General features: G+C 46.3%; 1 protein-coding gene across 2 annotated transcripts in view; it reads left to right on the top strand.

The window, feature by feature from the left end:
* TESMIN (testis expressed metallothionein like protein) overlaps window positions 1-24532 on the top strand; it is a 55591-nt gene that overhangs the window by 7880 nt on the left and 23179 nt on the right. The window contains exons 3-7 of one of the 2 annotated variants that reach the window (XM_056801179.1): window positions 4583-4741; window positions 6864-6984; window positions 10260-10336; window positions 17089-17180; window positions 23291-23362. In XM_056801179.1, the coding sequence (XP_056657157.1) occupies window positions 4583-4741; window positions 6864-6984; window positions 10260-10336; window positions 17089-17180; window positions 23291-23362 (521 nt within the window). The remainder of the gene's footprint in view (window positions 1-4582; window positions 4742-6863; window positions 6985-10259; window positions 10337-17088; window positions 17181-23290; window positions 23363-24532) is intronic. The other variant, XM_007497792.2, reaches the window with a different exon arrangement.

The following is a 24532-nucleotide window of genomic DNA, read 5'->3' on the forward strand; positions in this document are numbered from 1 at the left end:
TCCGAATGAATACTCCGGGTTTTTTTTTCCTTTTAAACATTATTTTATTTGGTCATTTTCAAACATTATTCCTTGGAAACAAAAATCATTTTCTTTTCCTCCCCCCCTGCCACTACCCCTCCCATAGCCGATGCACGATTCCACTGGGTATCACATGCGTCCTTGAATCGAACCCATTTCCATGTTGTTGGTATTTGCATCCGGGTGATCATTTAGAGTCTATATACCACATGTGCCACATGTACCACAATTTGTTAAGCCATTCCCCAATTGAAGGGCATCCCCTCATCGGATGAATACGTTTTATAGCTCCTCGTTCACTGCCAACACCTTCCTTGGAGGGCTGGCCTTTTCTTTGTTTGAGATGGAGCTGTCCAGTCAGCGATTGGAGTTTTGCTTGAAGGTGCCATGTTGGATATTAGTATGGCGCAGCCCCGTTTCCAGAGGCCATGATCTGCCCAAGGCTCTCTGGACCCCTCTGCACCAAGGGGCTCCAGGAAGAGTGGCTGTGGCCACTCTCCTGAATCTTTAGGGAGGCTGGTGAAGAGACCATCACCAGGCTCACACCCAGAGCCTTTCCACTGACCTTCTGAACGTCATGCTTGAAGCATAGAGGGGTGGCTAGTGGATCAAGAGTAAGCAGATGGAAAGACATCTTCCCGAGTTGAAATCTGGCCTCGGACACTAACTAGCTGGGTATCCTTGGCCAAGTCACTTTACCTTGTTTGTCTACTTTCCTTATCTGGAAATGGCAAACCCTCCAGTACCTCTGCCAAGAAAATCCCAACCGGGACCCCAAAGATTCAGACACAACGGAAGGGAAAGGGCTGAACCAGACCAGTAACTTTGTAGAGGCAGAATGGATACAAAGGCATTGTACTGAGTAGAGGATGGCAACGTTTAACACATCAAAGAACAGATAAAAGAGAGGGAGGATCAGGCAAAAGGATCAATCAGTTACTGAACCCTGGGGATAAAGCTGGAATTTGCAGGCTAACCATTAGAACTGGAGCTCTACCTGCTCCTCTTAAATAAATGGAGGATGAAGCCAGCCAGAAATTCTCTTCTCACTAATCACTGGAGCTGAAATACGATGTCAGTTAAATTCTGCAACTCATTGTCTCAAGGAGATGACAGGCACAAAGCCAACTCCTAAGAATTCTCACCACCTTCCTAAGACCTCGCTGGCAGCAGTGTTGAGCATCTCGGGTTATCTGCACCTCAGAACAAGGCATCTGTCAGCCCCTCTAGCCATCTGTGTGCCTCCCTGGAAAGAGATGTACATCACCGGATAACTGTATTATAAACGTTTACTCTGCCCCACAGACAGCTTTCTTTTGGGTCCATTGATTTAAAAAGTAAACTGCTTCAATTCCAGACGAGAATTTGGGGCTGCTTTGATTTCAGATGCGTATTTGGCCAACTGAGGGGGCTGTGGGGAGATGTGGCAGACATTCTGTCTCTCCTCTCCCAACAACAGAATATGGGCTTTATTTGAATTAAAGGAGCTGTTGTTATAGACACAACTGCCTCGCAGGCCAATAACAATGAAACATAGATGGTCAAGCAATAGATTTATTTAGTAACTGCCATTTAAGGGCCCCTCTTTCACTTCTCTCCAATGAGTGCTTGTTTTCCCATATTGTCATTGTTGTTACTCAGTTACTTCAATCCTGTCTGATTCTTTTTTTTTAAACCCTCACCTTCTGTCTTAGAATCAATACTATGTATTGGTTCTAAGGCAGAAGAGTGGTAAAGGCTAGGCAATGGGGGTTAAGTGACTTGCCCAGAGTCACACAGTTAGGAAGTCTCTGAGGTCAGATTTGAACCCAGGAGCTCCCGTCTCTGGGCCTGACTCTCAATCCACTGAGCCACCCAGATGTCTCCAGTTCTGTCTGGTTCTTTGTAACCCCATTTGGGGCTCTCTTAGCAAAAATGATGAAGTGGTTTATCATTTCCTTCTCCAGCTCATTTTATAGATGAGGAAACTGAGGCAAACAAGGTTAAGTGACTTATCCAGAGTCACACAGCTACTAAACTCGTAAGGCCAGATTTCTGGAGTCTTAAATTTTTTTCCCTTGTTACATGTGAAAACAATTTTTAACATTCATTTTTTTCTTTATTCCAGTAACAAATTTACACATAAGGTTTCCAAGTTTACATGATTCATGTTGTCTCCCATCCCTCTTCTATCCCCCATCCCAGAGTTGACAAGCAATTCCACTGGGTTATACATTAACCTTGTTTATTTATTTTTAGATTTTAAAAATTAATTTATTTTACTTTTAAATATTTCCCCACATTTACATGATTCATTTTCTTTCCCTCCTCTCTTCCCTCCCCTCTCCTACTGATAAGCAATTCCAGTGGGTTGTTCAAATGTTATTCCTTGATACCTATGCCCATATTATTCATTTTTGCTATAGAGCAATCTTTTAAAGCCTAAACCCCAAATCACATCCCAGCCACAAACCTAGGATAGGTGTTTCCTCCAAATTAAAACTTTCTCCTCAGCAGTTTTAATATCTCTTAGGTTGACAGAAGAAATTAAATGAGAATTTGGGGGGGAGTTTTGTGGAAGCTGCAGACAACACACAAAGACCCGTAGATGATACAGAAAAGGTTTAGAAACTATATAAAAGTGATGGCGAACCTTTTAAGGGCCTGAATGCCCAAACCACACCCTTATGCCGCATGTGAGACCCCTGCCTTACCCCAGACAGGGGAGGAAGGAAGTGCTCCCATTGGGCTGCTGGGCAGAGGAGGGGTGGGTATTGGGAGAAATGTCCTCAGATGCAGATGGAAAGGGACAAGGGAACAGCCCCCTCTGGCATGCCAACACAGCTCTATAGCCTATGGACAACTTTTTGACACATTTAACAGTAAGATACTGTAAACACCCCATAAAAGAAAAAAAATAGATTTCTACTCTAGTACAAAGAGAAGGCCAAGAAATTTTATGTGGATTTTCCAGATTGCAGCCAGCCATACCCCTAACCCCTTTAAGTGGAAGGGATACCTGTACTCTGCTCCCTGGGCAGCACTGCATCTTTCTCTTATAACATTTAAAATAGTTGTCTGACATAAACTGTAAGAGTTAAAATAGTGGAAGATATAAATTGTAGTAGATATAAGAGTGGGTGAGTAAATTTGTGACTGCAGAGAATATGTTTCACTACAGTGTCTTGGTTTTAAATCAAATATAAGGTGGTCGCCAGGGAAATATTCCCAATTATGAATATACCCAAGTCAACTGGGTTTTATAGAGAATTTAATTAATAATACAATGAGGAATTAAAGAAAAGAGAGAAAAAGGAAATAAGTATGAAGGGCCTTAAGCCAACATGGCCTAGACCTGAGTCTTAAGAGAGAGATCAGTCAGTCAGTCTTTTATCACTCACCACAAGGTCTGTCTATGCAAGGATTCTAGTGACAGAGTCCCCTCAGAGGAGCTCCAGCGAGACCTCCTTAGAGATTGTCCTCCAAGAGCTTCCCTTCTCCAGAGCCTCTCCTCAAGTGATCCTCCAAAAGGATTTTCTTCTCAAGCGATCCCTATAAGAGATTTCTGCTTTTTCTTATATAAGGGGTTTTCTCCTATGTCACCTCCCCTAAGTTCTTCCATCTACCAATCACAGTAGACGTTTTCCAAGGGACAGCCCATTCTGAATTCACTGCTGGGTCGACTAATCCCTTTAGTAAGTTTGAACCAGAAAAACTTCTGAATAGGTTTTCCCCTCTCTGCTCCTGGCAAGTTCACAAGTTGCCTGACCTTTAATAGGTACTTAGCACCCCATTGTGTTAATTCTAAAAATAGGCATGGCTTAAAGAACTTTTTGCCTCACTATAAGTATGGGCCCAAGTACCCTCATTGTTTAGCAAGGAGTTTTCTCCCCTAAAGCAGTCCTAAGTACAGGTGGAGCAGAGGTCCTCCCATTTCTGATCCAAGTAGAGTTCTCACTGTCCAAATGGGGAATGTTCCCAGTAGGGAATTGTTCCAATGGAGAATTCCCCAATGTGGAAGTTTTTTAACATTCATAAGTCTGAGAAATTTCAAGATTTACACTCTCATCATCAATACACTACAATACATATTAGCAGAATATAAGCAATGATTTTGGACCTGACTAGAGGACTCAAAAGAACATCTAAGCATAATTTGGTGAGGGAAGGAGGGATGGAGAGTTCCATTTCAGGAAGCTTCAAAGACTTCTATGTATGGCAAGAACAGAGTCTACCTGCCCAACCTCTTTAATGATGAGGGTATCAAAGCATCCCAGATGAGCTTCATCCCACCAACAGAAGCCCTCCTCCAGGGTGCAGCTCTTCTGGGGATGACCCCAAGGGCCCCACAAGTCCTCATTGCTCTAGGATTCACTCCATGATCTGATAGACAAGGATATGACAACTCCTTTTGGACAGTTTCCTCCTCCGGACAAGTCAGTTCTATACTAGAAACTCCTGCCAGAGAAGACAGTCCCTAAATTAAGGTTAAGGTCCAGATTTGCTTACTGTATGTTCTGTTTAGTAGAACTAGAGTTTGGATTGGCAGTGCTTCCATTTCTGAAGTCCTTTGCTTTTCTAGGTGGAGATAAGGGAAGCAGTTGGTGCCATTACTGCTAACAACCAGGACGAAGCTGTTTTTCAGAATGCCCATGCTCAGGAGAGCTGCTGCAAGTTCCCACCATCACAAGAACCAATGGAGAATTCCAGCTGTTCCCATAAGAAGGAGTCTAACCCAATGGTAATGAGTGCCCTAAAGTAGGGAAAAGGGCCATTTGTAGAGTCTGCTCAATAGAGCGTCCCTTCATTGCCTGGGTTTGCTATTGGCCTCTTTCCCTGGGGTCTGCTCTCTGTGTTCTTCCTTAGTTCCAGAAATGCCTGGGCTCAGTTGTGATCTAATCTGTTAAGTGAGATTGTGGAATGTGAGTGACTGTCACATCCTGGATAAATGCTTAGTAAAGTGAGCAGGGCCAGGAGCAGTCAGTCTCCAGGCCACAAAGTAACGACAGTCGGAGCAAAGGTGGAAACCAAAAGGCCTCCTTATTGGCCTTCCTTCACCCTAGTGGGCAGAATGAGCATCAGGGATGGTTGAAGCCAAGGAAGGAGGGACCCCAGGGAATTCTTCTAGCCAATTCCCAGATCCCAGCCAAAGCTCTGTGCTAAGAGGAAGGGAACAAGCACTAAGAACATACGATGCACCAGGCATTGGACGAAACTCTTTTTTTTTAAACCCTTACCTTCCATCTTGGAATCAATACTGTGTACTTGTTCCAAGACAGAAGAGTGGTAAGGGCTAGGCAATGGGGGTCAAGTGACTTGTCCAGGGTCACACAGCTAGGAAGTGTCTGAAGCCAGATTGGAACCCAGGACCTCCCATCTCTAGGCCTGGCTCTCCATCCATGGAGCCACCCAGCTGCTCCCTGTACTAAGCTCCTAACAGATATCTTTCCCACTGGATCCTCACAAGATCCCTGGGAAGCAGGTGCTCTTACCATCCCCATTTTAAGTAGTCAGAGGTTAAGTGACTCACCCAGGACCCCACAACTCATTTCTGCACCAAGTCTAGGCTCTGTCCATTGCCCCACATTAGTGTGAGGAAGGCAGTCCCTGGTTCTCAGCACATAAGGGCAGAACAAGGTAAATTAGAGTATCACTAGGCTTAGCTTAGTCACTTACAGCACTTCCCAGTTGGCCTAGATTCCCATTCTGGGCTGCAGAGCCTTCCCAGGACCCTGGCCACCCCATCTAGGCCACGTGAGCTTTGAGCTTGAGCCCAGACAACTGAGGATGCATGGGCTCCTTGGGCTGGCTTTTCCCTGCCCCCGTCTGCAAGGAAAACAGGAAAAGTCTGCATTGTGAGCAGCCCTAAAATGGTGTCCTAGGAAGAGCTGTAGTCCAGCCCTAGTTCCAGCAGGAGAGAGGGAGGCTCCTTGGGCACCGGAATTCAAAATAAAAATCCTGATTTAACCCTAAACTAGTCTGACATCTGTGCTTAGCAAGTCATCCACAGTGGTCAGGACTGGACCCCTGGGCCTTCGCTTCTGTTTGTCCTCTGTGGGACTCTCTGGGCCCTGACAATGGCATTCTTGGTTCCTGGAGGGCAGAGATGTGTTTTCTTCCTGGTCTAGCACAGAGAGCCAATCCCATTAGAGGCTTCATTTGGGCCCCAAGGAGTGCTGGGAGCCCCCAGCCTTCACACTCGGGTCCAGCTTGACTCCATCATAAAGTGCTAATTCCAAATTGCATTCTGGGAGATGAGATGAATAGCTATGGGAACAACAACAGCAGAACCATCAAGTTGTGAGGATTTGGGGGAAATGGGTATAAGCTGTGTTTTTAGGGAAGATCATGAAAGTAAGATGTGGTTGGAGGAAAAGCCAACACCTTCTTCTGAATCAAAGTGAAACGAGCCTAGGGGTGGGTGGCTTTTGGACCCTCCCCTCCCTCTCTACCCCCAAAGTTTTAGTGGGTTGGCTTACTGGAGGACTTCCCAAAGACACGCTCCCTCCTGGGTTTCAAGGCTGGCATTGCAATGAGTATCACATTTTATTTTTCACTTGAAGACCAGGCTGTGGAACCCCCTAGAGGGAGCCCCTCCATCCCCAGGTTTCCAGAGAATAATGTGTTGCGTGTTCCACATCCCTCATCACCAGGTACGGGGAGAGGACTGGGCTGGGCTGGGCTGGGACTCCAGAGAACAGATCACCCAGAACCAGAGAATGGAGCCTAGGAAGAACAGCATTTTTCTATTCTTCTCTACTGAGACGGAATTTTCAGAGATTGAAGGCTTTCCGAAGCGTCTTTCTAACCATTTCACTGTAATCGTCCTTTTAACACGTGCGCTGACTTCTGCTTTCTTTTAGGTAATCTGCCAGCTGAAAGGGGGCACACAGATGCTGTGTATAAACAATTCGGGCACAAGAGAGCTCAAAGCAGTTCATTTGGTTCCTCAGTATCAAGAACAAAATAATTATCTGCAGCCAGGTACAGCCAATGAAGAAACAGTGGGTTGTTTATCTTCTGTCTGTACAGTCGTTGGGGAGGGAGAGCCAGGATGACGTGTGAGTGGTTGAGTAACAGTCTGTCTGGGAAACTCAGAAACCATCAATTACTGATGAAGGCTTCAAGGACCAGGAAGCTCCCCTTTACCTAAAGTGACTCTCATAGGTTTTTAAGCCCTTGCCTTCTAGCTTAGAATCAATATTCTGTACTGGTTCCAAGGCACAAGAGCAGTCAGGGCTAGGCAATGGGGGTGAAGTGACTTGCCCAGGGTCACACAGCTAGGAAGTGGCTGAATCCAGATTTGAACCCAGGACTTGCTCTCTCTAGACCTGGCTATCAATCCACTGAGCCACCCAACTGCCCCACTCTCATTTTAAAAAATTATCTTTCTTTTATTCCAATAACAAATTTCCACATTTGTTTTCCAAAGTTAAATGGTTTGTGTTGTCTCCCTTCCCTCTTCCCTCTCCCCTCCTGGAGTTGACAAGCAATTCCACTGGATTATACATGTGTTATCACTCAAAACATATTTCCATATTATTCTTTTTTTATTTTTAAACCCTTACCTTCCGTCTTGGAGTCAATACTGTGTATTGGCTCCAAGGCAGACAAGTGGTAAGGGCTAGGCAATGGGGGTCAAGTGACTTGCCCAGGGTCACACAGCTAGAAAGTGTCTGAGGCCAGATTTGAACCTAGGACCTCCCGTCTCTAGGTCTGGTTCTCAATCCACTGAGCTACCCAGTTGCCCCCCCCCCATATTATTCATTTTTGCAAGAGAATAATCTGATAAAAACCAAAACCCCAAATCATATATCCAAACAAGCAAGTGATAAATCATATGTTTTCATCTGCATTTATACTCCCAGGGTTCCTTCTCTAGATAGCATTCTTTTTCCTAACTCCCTCAGAACTGTCCTGGATTGTTGTATTGCTGTTGGTAGCCACGTGTATCACATTGGATCATCCCACAATATTTCAGTCACTGTCTACCATGTTCTCCTGCTTCTGCTTCTTTCACTCTGCATCAGTTCATGGAGGTCTTTCCAGCTCTTCTGAGATCATCCTGCTGATCATTTCTTCTAGCACAATAGTACTCCATCCCCATCATATACCACAATTTGTTCAGCCCTTCCCCAACGGAGGGACATCTCTTTCGTTTCCAATTCCTCGCCACCTCTAAAAGAGCAGCTAGGAATATTTTTGTAGAAATAGGTGCTTTCCCTTTGTTAAAAGTCTCTTTGGGTTACAGACCTACTAGTGGTATTGCTGGATCAGAATATATCTCATACGTTTTTGAATCCATTTCACCCAAGAAAATCTACAGGCTCCTTTTGGATCCTGATGGATAACACATGTCTCTCTCTGTGTCTTGTCTTAATTATGAACCAGAAGACCTGCTGAAATTAGATTAGCAAATAGAATTTCCAATCCATTTAGTTTGCTAAAAGATAAATTAGAAATGTGAATGTTGTTATTGGAAGCTGTTTCTTTGCTATGATATATTTTTTTTTATTAAAACCCTTACCTTCCGTCTTGGAGTCAATACTGTGTATTGGCTCCAAGGCAGAAGAGTGGTAAGGGCTAGGCAATAGGGGTCAAGTGACTTGCCCAGGGTCACACAGCTAGGAAGTGGCTGAGGCCAGATTTGAACCTAGGACCTCCCGTCTCTAGGCCTGGCTCTCAATCCACTGAGCTACCCAGCTGCCCCCGCTATGATATTTTATTCTTGATTCTATACTATTTATACTAGAAGCTATTTTTATAAAATTCTGCCAGCCCAAGATGTCTCTTAATAGGCCCTACCCAGCTTCAGCGGCACAAAGATAATTTTAGTTGCTATCATAAATATTGATTGTTTTGTTTATATAATATTTTCTTTTTCCCAATTACATGTACAAATAATTTTTAACATTCATTTAAATTGATTTTTTTTGCATTCCAAATTCTCTCCTACCTTTTTCACCCTCCCTGAGATGGTAAGCAATCTGATGAAGCTTTTACATGTACGATCATGTAAAAATATTTTCCCATATTAGTCATTTTGTGAAAGAGATCTCAAACTAAAAAGAAGAAGAAGAAGAAGGTGAAATCGAGCGTGTCTTTGTCTGCGTTCACACTCCATCAGTCCTTTTCTCTGACGGCAGATACCATTTTTCAACATGAGTCTTTGGGATTGTCTTGGATCATTGCATTGCTGAGAACAGCCGAGTCATTCAGAGTTGTTCATCATGTCCATCATACCGATATGGCTGTTACTGTTCAGTACGCTGATAATTGCCAGTGACTCACTTATGTTTGTGATGATGACCTCAAAATACTGTGAGAAACTAAATGTGGTTTCTGAGCGATCAAAGCTCAAATCCAGCACCATTTCACTGTTAACTGTATTAAGTTGTCTGTGTTGGTAATCTAGGTAGGGAACAGAACCCTTCATGTCCCCTGCGTTGACCTTAACTGACTTAAGTTTACTTGGCTGGCTGTAGCTTTAATGGGCTGCTTTGACCCCAGGCTAGTCCCAGGCCTTCCTGCCCAAGTCTCAGCCACCAAGGACAGCAGCCTCTTACACTTGATCAGAGCAGATGATGTCAAGTACAGGAATGTTTAAGGACCTTTTCACGTGATGGATGAGGAGCATCTCCGGGCTCTAAATCCTCCTCTGTGCCAGCTTTCTGGGCTTCCTGCTTCAGACATCCCTAGGCCAGGACTGCAGTGGAATGAGGCTACCTGTGCTTGGGAAGAGCCCCTTCACCAACTTCCCGCCTCCTTTGGACTTGCCAGCCAAGCCCAACCGGAGTCAATTTTGTCTGTTGTTTGACACGGCATGCGACTGGCTCCATGGTATCATTTTCTAGGAAATATACCCCATTTAAGGAGTCCTGGGATTCCAAGATGCCTTAGTGAGGGAGGCAGGGAAAAGCTGGGCACCAGGGAAAGGAGTCTGAGCAGGAGGAGGAAGAAGCAACCCTTGGCATGTAAAATGAGCAAGTCTTCCTTTTGAGAGCTAGGTCTAGGGGATGCCTCAGGAAAGTCCAATGGGAGAGTGCTTGGATTACTTCTCCAAGGCGGCTCTTTGCCAACCTGGCCAGAAGCCTGTTGCCTCAGGAAGTTTTTGCATGGCAACGAAAATAGAAATAAGATGAAGATGGCCTTCATATAGTAAGCACCGTAGTGTGTGCTCACATATTCACTCTTCAGTCGATGAGTAGAAGATGACTTCCCCGTGTCACAAATTAATTTAAAGCATGTTTTCCTTGCAGATGTGTCTAAACCTTTGACTACCTTAGTTGGAAGATTTCTGCCAGTACCAGCTAAATTAAATCTCATCACACAGCAAGTAAGTCATTTCCCTTTTTAAGTCAGACGTTGCTGTCTTTAAACTCACTGTTGCCATTGGAGTAATTGAGTAACATTCGCTCTATTTTCAGTCAGCAAGCATTTGTTAAATGTGCTTGGCCTTTTGGCAAATGCCAACAATAAGATATGAGTTGGCCTTCTAAGGACCTACTCCTAGAGCTACATCTAATAAAGAGGACACAATTAGTGAGCAATCATCGTTAACGAGGAAACCTGTGTATCCTCTAGGAGTTCAAATAGTCAGTCAATGAATATTATTCAAAGAAAGGGGAAAACCAAGCCCCAGAGAGGAGGAGGAGGGGGAGGAGGATTAGAATTGGAGTTGGGCTTCGGATGGATGGGTGGGCTGCAGACGATAGAAGAAGAGGACTTGGCAAAGGAAGGGAAAGTCTGAATGGAGCCAGGCAGTGTTGGTGGGACTTTGGAAAAGGTGTCCTTTGTGTGTAATAGGGATTAATTCTGTCCTTCGCTTCCCATCCCAGACCGCCAGATGTGGCTCTGACCCTTGCTGTCTGTGTGACCACAAGCAAGTCATTTAATTTCTTATTTGAAAAATAGGGAGGATGGAAATCTAATACTGACCTTATGGTGTTGTCAGGAAAGTCCTTGGGAAGACTTGGACCACTTTTACAAATTGAAGCCCAGAATAGCATCAGTTGGCAAGAATTGAGTCCAATTCCCCATAGAGACCGTACAGAGCCAGGTGCTTAATGACCTTGGTAGTGATGGTCTTCTAGATCATGGGTGTTCCTGCCAAAATAGGCATTATTTTTCTAAGAAGATAAAATTGAGATCGGCTACTCTGATGGGCTCTACCAGGCAATTTGATCCAACTAGTTTGACGACTTTTAAAAAATAGAAATAACTAGTTCTTGGACAAGGGTGGGCTATGTTTGGGCAGTGTAAGCTCCTCCTCAGTCCATCAGGGAGCAGGTGTGCTCTTATGTGGCCGCCAAGGGAAGAAACACATGCCGTAAAGAGAAATGATGGGAGTTAGCTCAGCAGGAGGAGAGTTTGACAACAGATATTCATTGACTGGGTTATGACACAATGAGCTCCTGTCCCTGGCACAACTGGAGTTGGCTGGCCATTAATCAAGAACTTTGGAGAAGTGACTCTTATTTTGAGTCAGACTAGGCTGGCCTTCCTTCCACCTCCAAGCCCTGCCTGATGCTGGGAGTGGGACCATTTGCCGGCTATTCTCCATGATCTGGCCATGCTCACTTGATGATGATGTTCCCAAGGGTGGCAAAGAAGGCTGTGTGTAGCCTAGTTCTAGGATAGCTCAGGGCCAGGTGAAGGAGGTGGGAAAGAAACCTCATCAAAGTTCACATGGAAGAGTGAAAGGAAGAAAACCCCCCCTTTGTACAGAGCATATGACAGCCGAGTCAGGGACTTCCCACCCGAGAGGGCTGCAGACCGTCACCCTGACTGACTGCATCCCAAGGTTCAATCTAGTTTAAGGCTACTTCTGACGGATTGGGGTTAATAACAAAAACAACAACAACTAGCATTTATATAGACAGGGCTTTAAGATTTGCAATGCACATTGTGAGTAGTATCTCATTTGATCTTCACAACAACATGGAAAGGTAAGTGCTGTTGTCCCCATTTTACACTTAAAAGTTAAGTGACCACCTCAGGGTCATACTGCTAGTAAGTGTCTGATGTGGGATTTGAACCTAGGTTTTCTTTTTAAAAAATCCAATTTAATTTTATTCTCAGCCTCCCTCTCCTTCCCTACCCATTGCAATGACAAGAAAAACAGAGCTTGACACAGATATTTATAGTCATACAAAACAAATTCCTGCATTAGCCCTATCAAGAAAGGAAGGAAGGAAGGAAGGAAGGAAGGAAGGAAGGAAGGAAGGAAGGAAGGGAGGGAGGGAGGGAGGGAGGAAGGGAGGAAGGGAGGGAGGGAGGAAGAAGGAAGGAAGTAAGAAGGAAGGAAGGAAGGAAGGAAGGAAGGAAGGAAGGAAGGAAGGAAGGAAGGAAGGAAGGAAGGGAGGGAGGGAGGGAGGGAGGGAGGGAGGGAGGGAGGAGGGAGGGAGGGAGGGAGGGAGGGAGGGAGGGAGGGAGGGAGGGAGGGAGGAAGGGAGGGAGGGAGGAAGGAAGGGAGGGAGGGAGGAAGGAAGGGAGGGAGGAAGGAAGGAAGGAAGGAAGGAAGGAAGGAAGGAAGGAAGGAAGGAAGGAAGGAAGGAAGGAAGGAAGGAAGGGAGGGAGGGAGGGAGGGAGGGAGGGAGGGAGGAGGGAGGGAGGGAGGGAGGGAGGGAGGGAGGGAGGGAGGGAGGGAGGGAGGAGGGAGGGAGGGAGGGAGGGAGGGAGGGAGGGAGGAAGAAGGAAGGAAGTAAGAAGGAAGGAAGGAAGGGAGGGAGGGAGGGAGGGAGGGAGGGAGGGAGGAGGGAGGGAGGGAGGGAGGAGGGAGGGAGGGAGGGAGGGAGGGAGGGAGGGAGGGAGGGAGGGAGGGAGGGAGGGAGGAAGGAAGGAAGGAAGGAAGGAAGGAAGGAAGGAAGGAAGGAAGGAAGGAAGGAAGGAAGGAAGGAAGGAAGGAAGGAAGGAAGGAAGGAAGGAAGGAAGGAAGGAAGGAAGGAAGGAAGGAAGGAAGGAAGGAAGGAAGGAAGGAAGGAAGGAAGGAAGGAAGGAAGGAAGGAAGGAAGGAAGGAAGGAAGGAAGGAAGGAAGGAAAAAGAAAATATGCTTCAGTCTACACCTCTATGGCATCAGTTCTTTCTCTGGAGGTTGATAGTATCTTTCATCATGAGTCCTTTGGAATTGTTTTGAATCCTTGTCTTGATCAGAGTGGCCAAGTCATTCACAATTGATCATTGTACACTATTACTGTTATACAACATTCTCTTGGTTCTGCTCACTTTACTTTTCATCAGTTCATAGAATTCTTTCCAGGTTTTTCCAAACCCATCCCCTTTATCATTCTTATAGGACAATGATATTCCATCAGCTACATATACTATAACTTGTTCATCCAGTCCCCAGTGAATGGGCTTCTCAGTATCAAATTCTTTGCCACCACAAGAAGAGCTGCTCTAAGTATTTTTGCACTTATGAATCTTTTTCCTTTTTCTTGGATTTCTTCCTCTGAAAACTGTTCCTTTGAGCATTTATCCATCGGAGAATGACTCTTTTTCTTATAAAATTTCCTTAATACCTTCTGATCTCTATCAGAAAAAAAATGTGCTACCAAGATCCTCCCTCCCATTTTCCTGCTTTCCTTCTAATTTTAGGTGCATTGGTTTCATTTTTGCAAAAACTTTCAATTATTAGGAGCTATTTTGCCCTTATTTTGCTATATGCCATTAAAGCTGGCAATCTAAATGAAGTGGATAAATAGTTACAAAAATATAAATTAGATTTTCATGACAGGAAGTAGAATACTTAAATAACCCTAGTTTGGAAAAGGGAAATTTAACAAACCATAAATGAACTCCCAAAGAAAAAAATCTCCCAGAGATTAGATGAATTTACAAGTGAATTCTACTAAATATTGAAAGTATGCATAAAGTGCTTATCACAGGACATGGTGCATAGTAGGCACCTTCTATTCTCTTCTTCCCTACCCTAATTCCTTCCAGTGATCCTCAAAGGACCTGACCTCAATGCCCTTCCTTCACCATGCAACTTGTCTTCTTCTGGCCAGACTCTTCAGCCCAGATGTGATGCCCAGAAAACATGAGGCCTGACTGGGCAGAGGACAACAGGAATCTCACTTTGCTCACCTTGGGCACTCTCGGGTCTCTCAGTGCAGCCCAAGATGGCATCAGTTGTCTTGGCCACCATATCATACTGCTGATTCAATGAGCAAGTGTCTCTTTCAAACAGATAACTAGTTATCTAGCCACGACATCTTATACTTGGGAGGTTTCTTTTTTTAACCCAACAAGAAGACAATTCATTCCTATTAAATTGCATTTCTTCTGTTCAGCCCATTGTGATATTTTTGGATCCTACCTTTGGTTTTCAATCTGTAAGGGACCCTTCCTAGCTTTCTATCTTCAGCCAATTTGGTATAAGTATTCTGTCTGCGCCTTCATCCAGGTCAAACACATTAAATACAATAGATCCAGGTACCGATCCTCAGGGCACTCCACTGGATACCACCTTCCAAGCTGACCTAGAGCAATTAGTGGGTGTTCTTTCATTTTTGCCAGTCAACCAGTTCCCAATCTGACTAGCTAGTTGTATTTATTCACCTGCTCCACCAGAATAGGGTGAGAAATGTTGACGTTAGTCTAGTATGACCTGTTTCTGATGAAGGTAACCATCTCTTGGGATCACCTCAGAATGTTTCCAGTCGAGTTCAGTGGCCTACTATTTAAAAACATATTTATGTTGGGCCAGTATTTTCCCTTGTCTAATTCTTTAATATCTTTCTCATTCTTCAAGACCTTTGAAAGATCAATCAAGCTGGCCTGTCCTTGGTACTGGTGACATGAGTTCATTATGGGTTGCAAAGGTGTCTCTTCCTGTCCCCTTACTACTTGGCTTCCAACTCCCTAACCTTACATTCTAAAGGTCATCCTCCTTAGCAGAAAAAAATGGAAGCAGAATACAAGTTGAATTTGATTCTTTATTCATCCACGGTTATCGTCATCCTACCTGTCCCAAGGAGTCAAATTATCCTCTCCCTTCTTTGATCCCCCTCTTTTCTCCAGCATGAGATGAAATGAGATATAATCGACAGAGAGTTGGCTTTGGACCCACAGACTTTGGAACCCTTAAACTCTTAGGGCTCTGAGAGTCTAGGGTGCAGAGAAGATGTTTCTACATTTGGGAGTTATCACCCAGTGCAATAAAAGTTCCATTCCCTATCCCTAACCTTTTCTCCAATATAACTTTTTAAAAAACCATTTCTTCACCATTATCCGCTCATTTGGGCCACTGATGCTTTGGACACTTAGGCTAGCATACCATCAAAACCATTGTTTGGTACCAGCTCCTGCTTCCATTTCCCTTTGCATCCATGTCCAGTAGAATTCATTCTTTTGTGTCTTCTGACTTTTTGTTCTTGAGAATGTTTTCCATTCCTCCTGGGAGATTTGAAGCCATGGGATCCTTCCTTTTAACTCTTGGAACCTGTTCCTCTCTGACTCTTCCTGGCTTCCTTCTTCTCCATCACAAATTCTAAGATGCTCTCAGGTCATTTCCCCCAGAATTCTTGTCCTTGCCACACTAGTAACTAATTCCTCCTCTGTGGATGAGAACCAGATCTAGAAAAGCAATTCCCTTCATTGCTCCCTTCACCTTTTTACACGCAGAGGAAAAGGATGGCCGCCCATCATTTTTGGTATTGTTTTGGCAAGGAAGAGGGGGCAGATCCAGAGTTCCCACTTCTGTTATTTACACAAAACTAAATTGGGTGGGACAAGTCGTTTTGGAACTTTGGGAGAAAAAGTCTTAATAAGTGAAGCTAAGGTGGCATATTAAAAGGGAACCCTCCCACAAATTGTCATCACCATCCAACATCGCAACATTGGGCCCTTTGACCTATTAAAAACAAGGGCAGTAAATGGCCAGAGGAGGGTCCCACATTGGTCACTCTGCCTCAAGCAAAGGTAGAAGTAAAAGCACTCACCGTTTCACATTCACTTTTTTTCTTGTGAAAAATCATTGACCCAGAAGCATTTCCTGCCTAGAGAATGAACTGTACCATATAGTGCCAGACCCCATGAGGGCACTCGGAGAGCGTTGGTGGAATGGAAAATTGGAGAGGGCACATACACGACTCTATTTCTGCCCGTGCAAATGCTTCTGAAACACACTTGGGTTTTAATGATGTTTGTGAAGACTATGGATAGTATGCAGAACAAATAATTCCAAGCCTAGTTTCTTTTTTAATTTTTATTTTCAAACCTTTTTCAAAGACTTGTTTCTAAAGCTCATCGTTTTTGGCTGTACCCCTCCTGCATCCTTTGACCGGGATACTCGTTAAAATATAGAAATAAGCCAATGTACGTTTTACTTTTTCCTTCTTACGGACTAGCCGTTTGTGGGTCCAATGGACAATTTAATGGCAAAGGAAGAAATAGGGGAAGTAAGAGACGTGGATGCTAACAGAGCTGCTTAGTTTATCCCTGACTATAGGAGAATCCAATAAAGAATGTTTTTTGGATTAAATTTTATTTGTAAAAGCCTTGCTGGTATAGCAGTTTGCACACAAAGATTCCTCAAAATCCTAATGATTAAAATATTTTTGGACTGTTTACTGCAGTAAATGTCCACTCCTCTCCTAGCAAAGTCGCAGCCAGAGCCCTTTATATGGGGGAAGGGCACAAAGGGCTGTTTTCATCTCGTAGAACTAGAGTATAGTAGCGGTTACATAGGCCAGTGGATAGAGATCCAGGTCTAGAGCAGGAGGTCCCGAGTTCAGATCTAAACTCTCACTACTCTTCTCCCCTGGAACCACTGTACAGTATTGGGTCTAAGGCAAAAAGGAAGGTATTTTTATGAAGAGATGATGCTTCGGGCACCCAGTTTTCTTGTGGTTCCAATAATCCGAACTTTCGGCAATCCTCTAGCATGGGGGTGGGGGAGTCGCTTCAGGGTATGGGGAAGAGCTCTCTGGAACCTTCAAGGGCACCCAATAGTTGTTAGAGGAGAGAAATCGCAGGAACTTCCAGGGAAATGTAGGCTCTTCCCCTAGAAGCTCACCAACCGACTGACTGCCTTAAGAATAAACATTTTAATTTGGGACATTCTTGCCTTTCATTTTGAACAGCTTGATAATGGCGCCTTATCGTCTGTAGTTAATGGAACCACCTTCCCTTCAGGATCAAATCTTCAAGGGCCAGCAAAAATTACTTTAGCTGGGTAAGGATTTGACAAATCATAGAAAGTTATTTTAATATAAGACTATGTGATGTATCTGTGCGGCAGTGTACAATGTGCTCTAGTGGCGCCTCTGAGACGGACCCCCCCATTGTCTTTTGCCCTAAAGAGGCTCCTCTCCAGGTGCACACGGGGCGGAAAGGAGGACGGGGGCGCCGGAATTGGCTCCTCTCTCCTCGCCAGCCGCTGCCACTGTCTCGGGAGGGAGCTGGTGCTGGGTATAGCTTTGGAGGGAGCTCCTCGGTTTCGGGTTGCCTGTCCCTGCGGTTAATCAGCAGCCGCCTCTCTTCTGCCCCAAGTGGGCCGCCCTCCCTCAGTCGGACTTCAGGAAGCCATTGCAAAGCTTGTCCCACGCCAGAGCCACCGGGTTGTCTCGGAAGGCTGGGCCGAGTCTCATTCCAGAGTGGCCTGGTCAGTCTTGCCAGCTGGAGGCTGGACGCCCCGTAAGCACACGTCCTGTTCTGTCCTAGTGGCCCTCCACGTCCAGAGCCCGAAAGGACGTAAAGGGTGGCCCACGTGGGTAAGTGTAAGGAGAGGCGGTCAGGGCCGGCCGCAGGGGCGAGCTTCTCTTGGGGAGGATTCGTGAAGATGCGGGTCGGCTCGTCCTTGTCCTACTTAATGGGCCGACGACGTTCCTTTAGAGAAGGAAATGAGCCCCCATCCGTGGCAGTCGTGCTTCCCGCTGTGGGACTGGCCACACGACCAGACGGGCATTTCTGAGCTCCTCCCTGGGGCTTGGGCTGTAGGAGTAAAAGGAGCCTCTTCTTAGTCCAGCTCAGGTTGGCTTTTTAACTTGCTTCTCCTCAAACTCGGTGTGGCTCCAGGGTGTGCGCGGCCGCCTCTCCCCATTCCAGGTGATGCTGAGCCAGTTATTGCTGCAGCTCAGAAGCGTCTGTCGGGGATGCCAGCCTGCATCCTGGCTCATGTTCCCAGCCTCCGTGTCCCAGAGTGAGGCACACGCTCGTCTCCAGCCACCACGCCGAGCCCACGAGGTTGCCCTTTCTAGCCGACGGTCTAAACCTTGATTTTCTGGTGGGTTTTGTTGCCAGGAGGTGCTTGGTTTTGAGCTCGTTTCCCCAGGATATCGCGTCCTTTCCCTCCACAATGCTGACAAGACACACGTAGCCCCTAGTTGCCGCCTCCTGCCCTTGCCGGGGTTTGTAACGGAGCGCAGCCTCCGCCGCCGTCTGACGACCAGGTCCTTAGGCACACATTCCCAACCACCTGCCTGTTGTTCCATCTGCATTTGCCTCTTGAATGAGTTCCACTCACAGAGACGAGACGCTCCTCTGACTCCCAAGTTGGGCCTGGAAGCCAGATGAGTTACGGGGACCCCAGAGGAGCCGCCCCGATTCCCAGGTGTCTGATCTACAAGGTGCTGTCCATGAACCGTGATGGGGGCGAGGAAGGAGCCCGATTCTGTGTCGGGCGGTCCTCCGAGCCTTCTCGTGTGCGGTCACCTGGGGGAACCTTCTCCCTTCCCAGGGTAGACAGGTTCTGCTGTGGGTGGGGCTCTTGGAAAGCTGTCAGACTCCCTCCTGCCTCCCCGGGATCTGGCGAGCCTCGGGATCCCTCCACATCTGCACTTGGCATCACGGATGAGGCCGGCACAATTCGGCACGCCTTTAAGTGCCAGGCCCGCTGCATCCGGTCCCTGCCCTCCCTCAAGGAATTGGCATTCCTCTGGGGGAAGAGAAGGGGCGCGGCATGTTAAATGGGCACCTACATACAGAATAAACCAAAAGTAACTGTGTGGGCTGGAGAGGAGAGTCCTGACAGCAATGGAGCCGAACCTTGAAAAAAGCTAGAGATTTCCAGAGTCCGGAGGGGGAAGTGGAGGCCGGGGGAGCCCTCCGAGTGCGGGGAGGGGCAGGGAGACAGGAGATGGGATTCAGGCCGGCTGCGCTGCCTGGGATGTTGAGCTTGTGAAACCCAGGTGGGAGCCGGGTTGTAAAGAACGCTAATGACAAATAAGAGTTTGTAAGCAACAGGGAACCACTGATGCTTCTTGAGCAGAGGAATGGCATGCTTAGATGGCATAGATGAGGAATAGCATTTGGGAAGATGAAGGAGAAGGAATTGGAGAAGGAAGAACCCAGAGGGAGCAAGACGACCAGTTAGAAAGGAGGCTTCTACAATTATTGCAGATGAGAGGCAGAGTTAGGGTTATAGATTTAGAGCTGGACGGCACCTGAAAGGCCATCGCCCACTCCCCTCATTTGAGCAGATGAGGAAACTGGCTGAGAGCAGTTCACTGACTTGCCCAGGGTCCCACTGATAGTAAGTAGATGGAACAGGACTTGAACTCAGATCTTTCTGACTCCCAAGCTCAATAATCCTTCCACTATGCCATCTATCTAGGGTGGTTTCTGGTGTCTGTGGGAGAGAGAAGAAAACAGAAAGAAAGAGATGTTGCCAGGGTGGATTTACTAAAACTTGGCAACTGATTGGGTATGAGGAAGTGGTCGGAAAGGGATGAGTTTGAGATGGTGAACTCGGGTGACTAGGAAGATGCCCTTGATAGAAATAAGATTAGGAGAAGGGTTGGATTTGGATGAAATCTGAGATCTCTTTGCTTATGGGTAATGTAGGCAGCGGGCAATTGGCAGGAAGCTGGTGGTTGAGAGGGAAGAGGGTTGGAGCCCCAAGGAAAGCGCATTGAGCGAGTAGTTCAGCCCCAAGTTTGGCACTCTTCTAGTGGATTGTAATAAACCAGGGTGGATAAAATCCATTTTCATTCAATCAATCATTGAGCATTTATGAAGCACCATCTGGGTGCCAGATGCAGTGTCAGCCACTGGGGATGCAGAGACTAAGAAGGAGCACTTCCAGAAGGCTGACTTTTCCGTAGGGCTGGAAGAAGCGCACAGATGGCCCTTCTCTGCCCTGTTGACTATAAGATCTATAGCTCTGTTACTTTTGTTTGAATTTTTAAAAGTAAGATGTAGATGCCTTTTGTCTGTAAACACCCCCACTGTCTGCTCAATCCTTCCTCCCTTGCTATAAAAATTGAGCAAAGACCCCCCCCCCCCGAATGTGTGATGTCCACGTGTGATGATGTCTGCCCCATCCTGGCCTTGTCATCCCTCAACCCTCGGTTGGGAGGTGAGGCGCGTGGTTCGTTGTGCCTTCTCAGTCTCGATGTTTCATTGATTTGGCACCTAGCTTTAGCTTCTCCGAGGACCATACTGTCCATCCTTCCCATTTCTCTGAATTCTTGCCATTCATGTGTTGATGGGACATGCTTTATCTCCAGTTCTTTGCTACCAACAAGAGTGCAGTTGTGCCCAGTTGGGTAGATGTAGGACCTTTGTTTCTATCTTTTAACTCCAGGGGGCACAAGCTGAGTAGGGGGATGATGAGGCCAGCATGTCTGGGCACTTGGGGCCCATTCCTGGCATACTTCCAAATGGAAAAGAATAAATCATTGTTCCATCACTGTGGAACAGTTAGTGTTGGACCTTGGAAGGTGAGCTCCATCCCTGGCCGAGAGCCCCTCCTTCCTCTCCAATCCTTTCTCTCATGATTCCCCAACACACAACTTTTGTTCCGGTCAGATTTGTCTCCTTATTCCCCTCCATGTTCATTCTCACCTCTGCCTTGAGTCATGTTGTTGCCCTACCCGAGAGGCCCTTCCTTTTCCCCCAATATATAAACTTGTACTACTACCTTGCAGACTCAGCTCAAGTCAGACTCTCTCCAGGCTACTCTTCTAGTCCAAAGAGCATCCCTATTTTCATCCTTCTGGGACCCTTGATGCTGGCACCTGGTGCTTTTCTCTAAATGATCCTGGTTATTGGCCAACCCCATTATAAACTCTCCCATGGCCAGGACTGCTTTTCTCCATCTCTCTATCTTCCTCCTTCCTAGCTCTAAGCTTAGTGCTGTGGGTGAGTAACACTCATTTAATAAGTTACAGTTGATCTGACTTGTTGATACTGTAGAGATTCGCTGGACTTAACCCCCTCTTCCTCGGGGTTTGACCATCATATATCCCTGAGCAGGAACACAAAGTAGCCCATTGTACTCCTGCCTGGAAGGGAAAAGAAATCATTATTCCATTATTTGGGGGCTGCTAGGTCATCACACCCCAGCAATGCCTAGATAACCTTTCCGGGAGTCAGGATGGGGAAGAGCCAAGAGAAGAACAGCTGCTGGCGTGTCCTAAGGCATGCAGAACTGGAGCAGAGGGAGAGGCTGCCTCTCAAAGAGCCACCACTGGAGAGCCTGGCCTCAGCATCCTCTCTGAAACAGGCATCCGCCTCTCAAGCATACACATTTTGTTGGCTAAGGCTACTTTGGTACTTGGGGGTGGGAGGGATAGCGATAGCCTTGCCATCTTACCCAGAAGACCTTCTTGTACTTAAATGAAGGAAATGAAGCACGTAAATACAAAACAACTCACTGATTTAAACTTTGGGGCCATGTTTTTGGATGGAGGGGTTGTCCAGAAGTAGTCAATGATGCCCCGTGGGAAAGGGAAATCAGCATTAAACAGAGGCTGAGTCTTACTTGGAACCTGGGTACGTGGCTCATGGCAAGAAGGTAACAGAGAACTAAGGAGACACAGACTGAACTGTGGGGAAGCCATCAGCTAATCAGAGGAACTGGGCTGCAGCAGGACCCAGAAGAGGACCCCTACACTCCTTTTGTGTCTTGGCCCCCTTGGATGGCATTCTAGAGGAGCCAGTGAAACCCTTCTCAGAAGAATGTTTCTAAATGCATAAAATAAAATATAAAGGATTATAAAGGAAACCAATTATATTTGAAAAGAAGATGTATTTTTCCCATCCAAGTTCAAGTTTACAGACTCTGGACATCTGAACATGGAACTCCATTAAGAATGCCTGATCTAGACAGGGGAATAGAAGGATGGCCAAATGAGAGTACTTGGAATGAAAATGGAGCCATTGTGCTCAGAGCCACAGCTAGTCCCCCCTTCTATGTGGGCTGACTTTAGGCAAGAGTGAAAGGGGTTAAATGGTGCTAATAATAACATCTAGAACACTCTTCCTCCTAAATTCCTAGTTTACTTCAATGAGGTTCATCTTGAGTATGAGGAACCCCTTCCCAATTCCTCCAGAAATTAGTGCTTCCCCCACCCCCGAATAACTGTATATTTTGCATTTATTTATTTCTGTTGTTATAGTAGAATTTTAACAAAAGGGTAAACTGAGGCAGATATCTGCACAAGATAACATTTATTAGTTGGGGCATGCTACCTTGTTAGTTACTTCCTCTCAAATGCTCTCCAGACAAGACCAGACAGAGCTAGATTTTTAAATGACCCACTAGAGACCAGCTGAATTCTGAAAATTCAGAGAGAAAGAACTATGACTTAGACAGTTACAGGACAAAATCAATTACTTATAAATAGGATCAATAAAAAAAGATTCAGGATCTATTTTAATCTTCTCACCCTACATATTGTCTTCTACCAATAGAATATAAGCTCCCTAAGGACAGAAATGTTTTCTTTTTATCTTTGTGTCCCCAGCACCTGGCACAGTGTGAGGTATACACTTGGTGCTTAATAAATGCTCATTAAATATGCCTGAAGATGAATCCACAATGATTTACTAGTATGGATGATATTAAAAATCCAAATCATTGACATAAACATAATTGTTGTATTAACTTCCCTTAATTGACACTTTGGGGCTATTTGGAAAGCCTTCCTTGGTCTCCAGAGGGTTTTTGTTGCACTGGAGTACATTCTGAATACAGAAGTGTGCAGGCACCCACAATGGAGGTGTGAACAAAAGCAATTGATGGCATTAATTTGGGAGCGCTTCCTTGAGAAGGGGAGCGGTGGGTTGCCCACTTGGCCACCAGCCAGTTGAATTCCCAGCGCACTATGTCCATCATGTGTTTTTCAGTCACTCCCATTCTCCGTTGCTAAGAACAGATCCCGATCAATAAATAACTCTGATCTGGTGTTGTGGAGTTCAGGATTTGTTAGGGCAAAAGCAGAACACCAGAAGCTTAATGACTTCTCTTTCTCTCTCTCTCTCTCTCTCTCTCTCTTTGTCTCTCTCTCTCTTTTTTAAAGGCTAACTATCTGAATACATTTTCTTTTTTAATCCTTGTAGAGTAACTCTTAGTTCATGGGACTCAAAGTCTAAAAAGCCATGTAACTGTACCAAATCCCAGTGTCTGAAATTGTAAGTAATCAAAAATCCTTCATTATTAATATGAAATAAGGTTGTTTAGAAATCAGTAAATGGAGAAAAGTCCAGACGTGCCAGATGGGCGAGGAGTGTGCATGTGGCGGTGTTTGGCAATGGGGCTGATGGGCACCAGGCGGCGAGCCCCCTCGGGCTTCCCAGCGCTCAGTGGGAGCTGCAGACCGACTCGAGGTGCGCGCACCTTTGAGTTGGCCGGTGGATGCCCAGGTGGGATGGCCCGATTCGGGGAAGGTACCATCCCCTGCTTTGGGTTTGCACTCACCGTGGAGCATCTAGCTGCACTGGACGTCAGCGCATTGCTGAACATCAGCCCTAAAAACGTCTCCACGCGCAGCATCTGTTTTATGGAGAGTTTTGTGACGTGGTTTACTTTAGGCTCGAATTTGGACACTTTGGCTTTGCTCGCCTCGGGCTGCCGAGTGAGGAGTCTGGGTGAGCAGAGAGGTGGGACAGTGTGCCTGCTTGGGCACACGGACATTGGCAGAAGTAGGGAGTGCGCCTGGAACGCTGCTCTAAGCCAAGGGCGCTACACCGCGCAGGACTTGTTTCTGTTGCCTGCCCTGCCCAGCCTTGCCCAGCCTGCCCAGCCTGCCCAGTCTGCCCCTCTCCCCCCCCCCCAATTCATTTCTTTCCGCCGGAAGTCACCACCGGCTGGCACCCCCAACTGTGTGTCTGTGTCATTTCCCCATGGCAGAGCTGCTTGAGAAGTCAGAGGGTGACTCACTGGGGGGACAGTGAGTCACGGGGTGGGTGGGGGGAGGGGGAGAGGAGGGGGCCAAAAGTATCAGCTGAGCAGCTTGACTTCCCTAAAGCCCAAAGCCCAGGAGGCACTGCTGACTTGAAAAACTGAATTGGCATCAAGTCATAATACTGGAGTGACAGCCATTAGGAAGGCAAGACGTGTCCGCTCATGGAGGGGATGGAAGGAGACCACACGAGAGGGCCCCGGGTCAGGGAAAGAGGAGGACAGCATCATTCCATGGGGGGGAGTGCAGGAGAGAAATCCATGTGGCACGAGGTCGAATGGTGGAACCTTCCTTCTTTCTCTGTTCCTTCTGGTTCTGTCCCCCGTCACCAGAGCCTCTGAGGCTCAGGACACGCTTGCTTTACTCTAGAAGGAGGTGGAGGCCAGAATGGCCGCTACTG

The sequence above is a fragment of the Monodelphis domestica genome, chromosome 6 (assembly GCF_027887165.1).
Source record: "Monodelphis domestica isolate mMonDom1 chromosome 6, mMonDom1.pri, whole genome shotgun sequence".
NCBI classification, from domain to species: Eukaryota; Metazoa; Chordata; class Mammalia; order Didelphimorphia; family Didelphidae; genus Monodelphis; species Monodelphis domestica.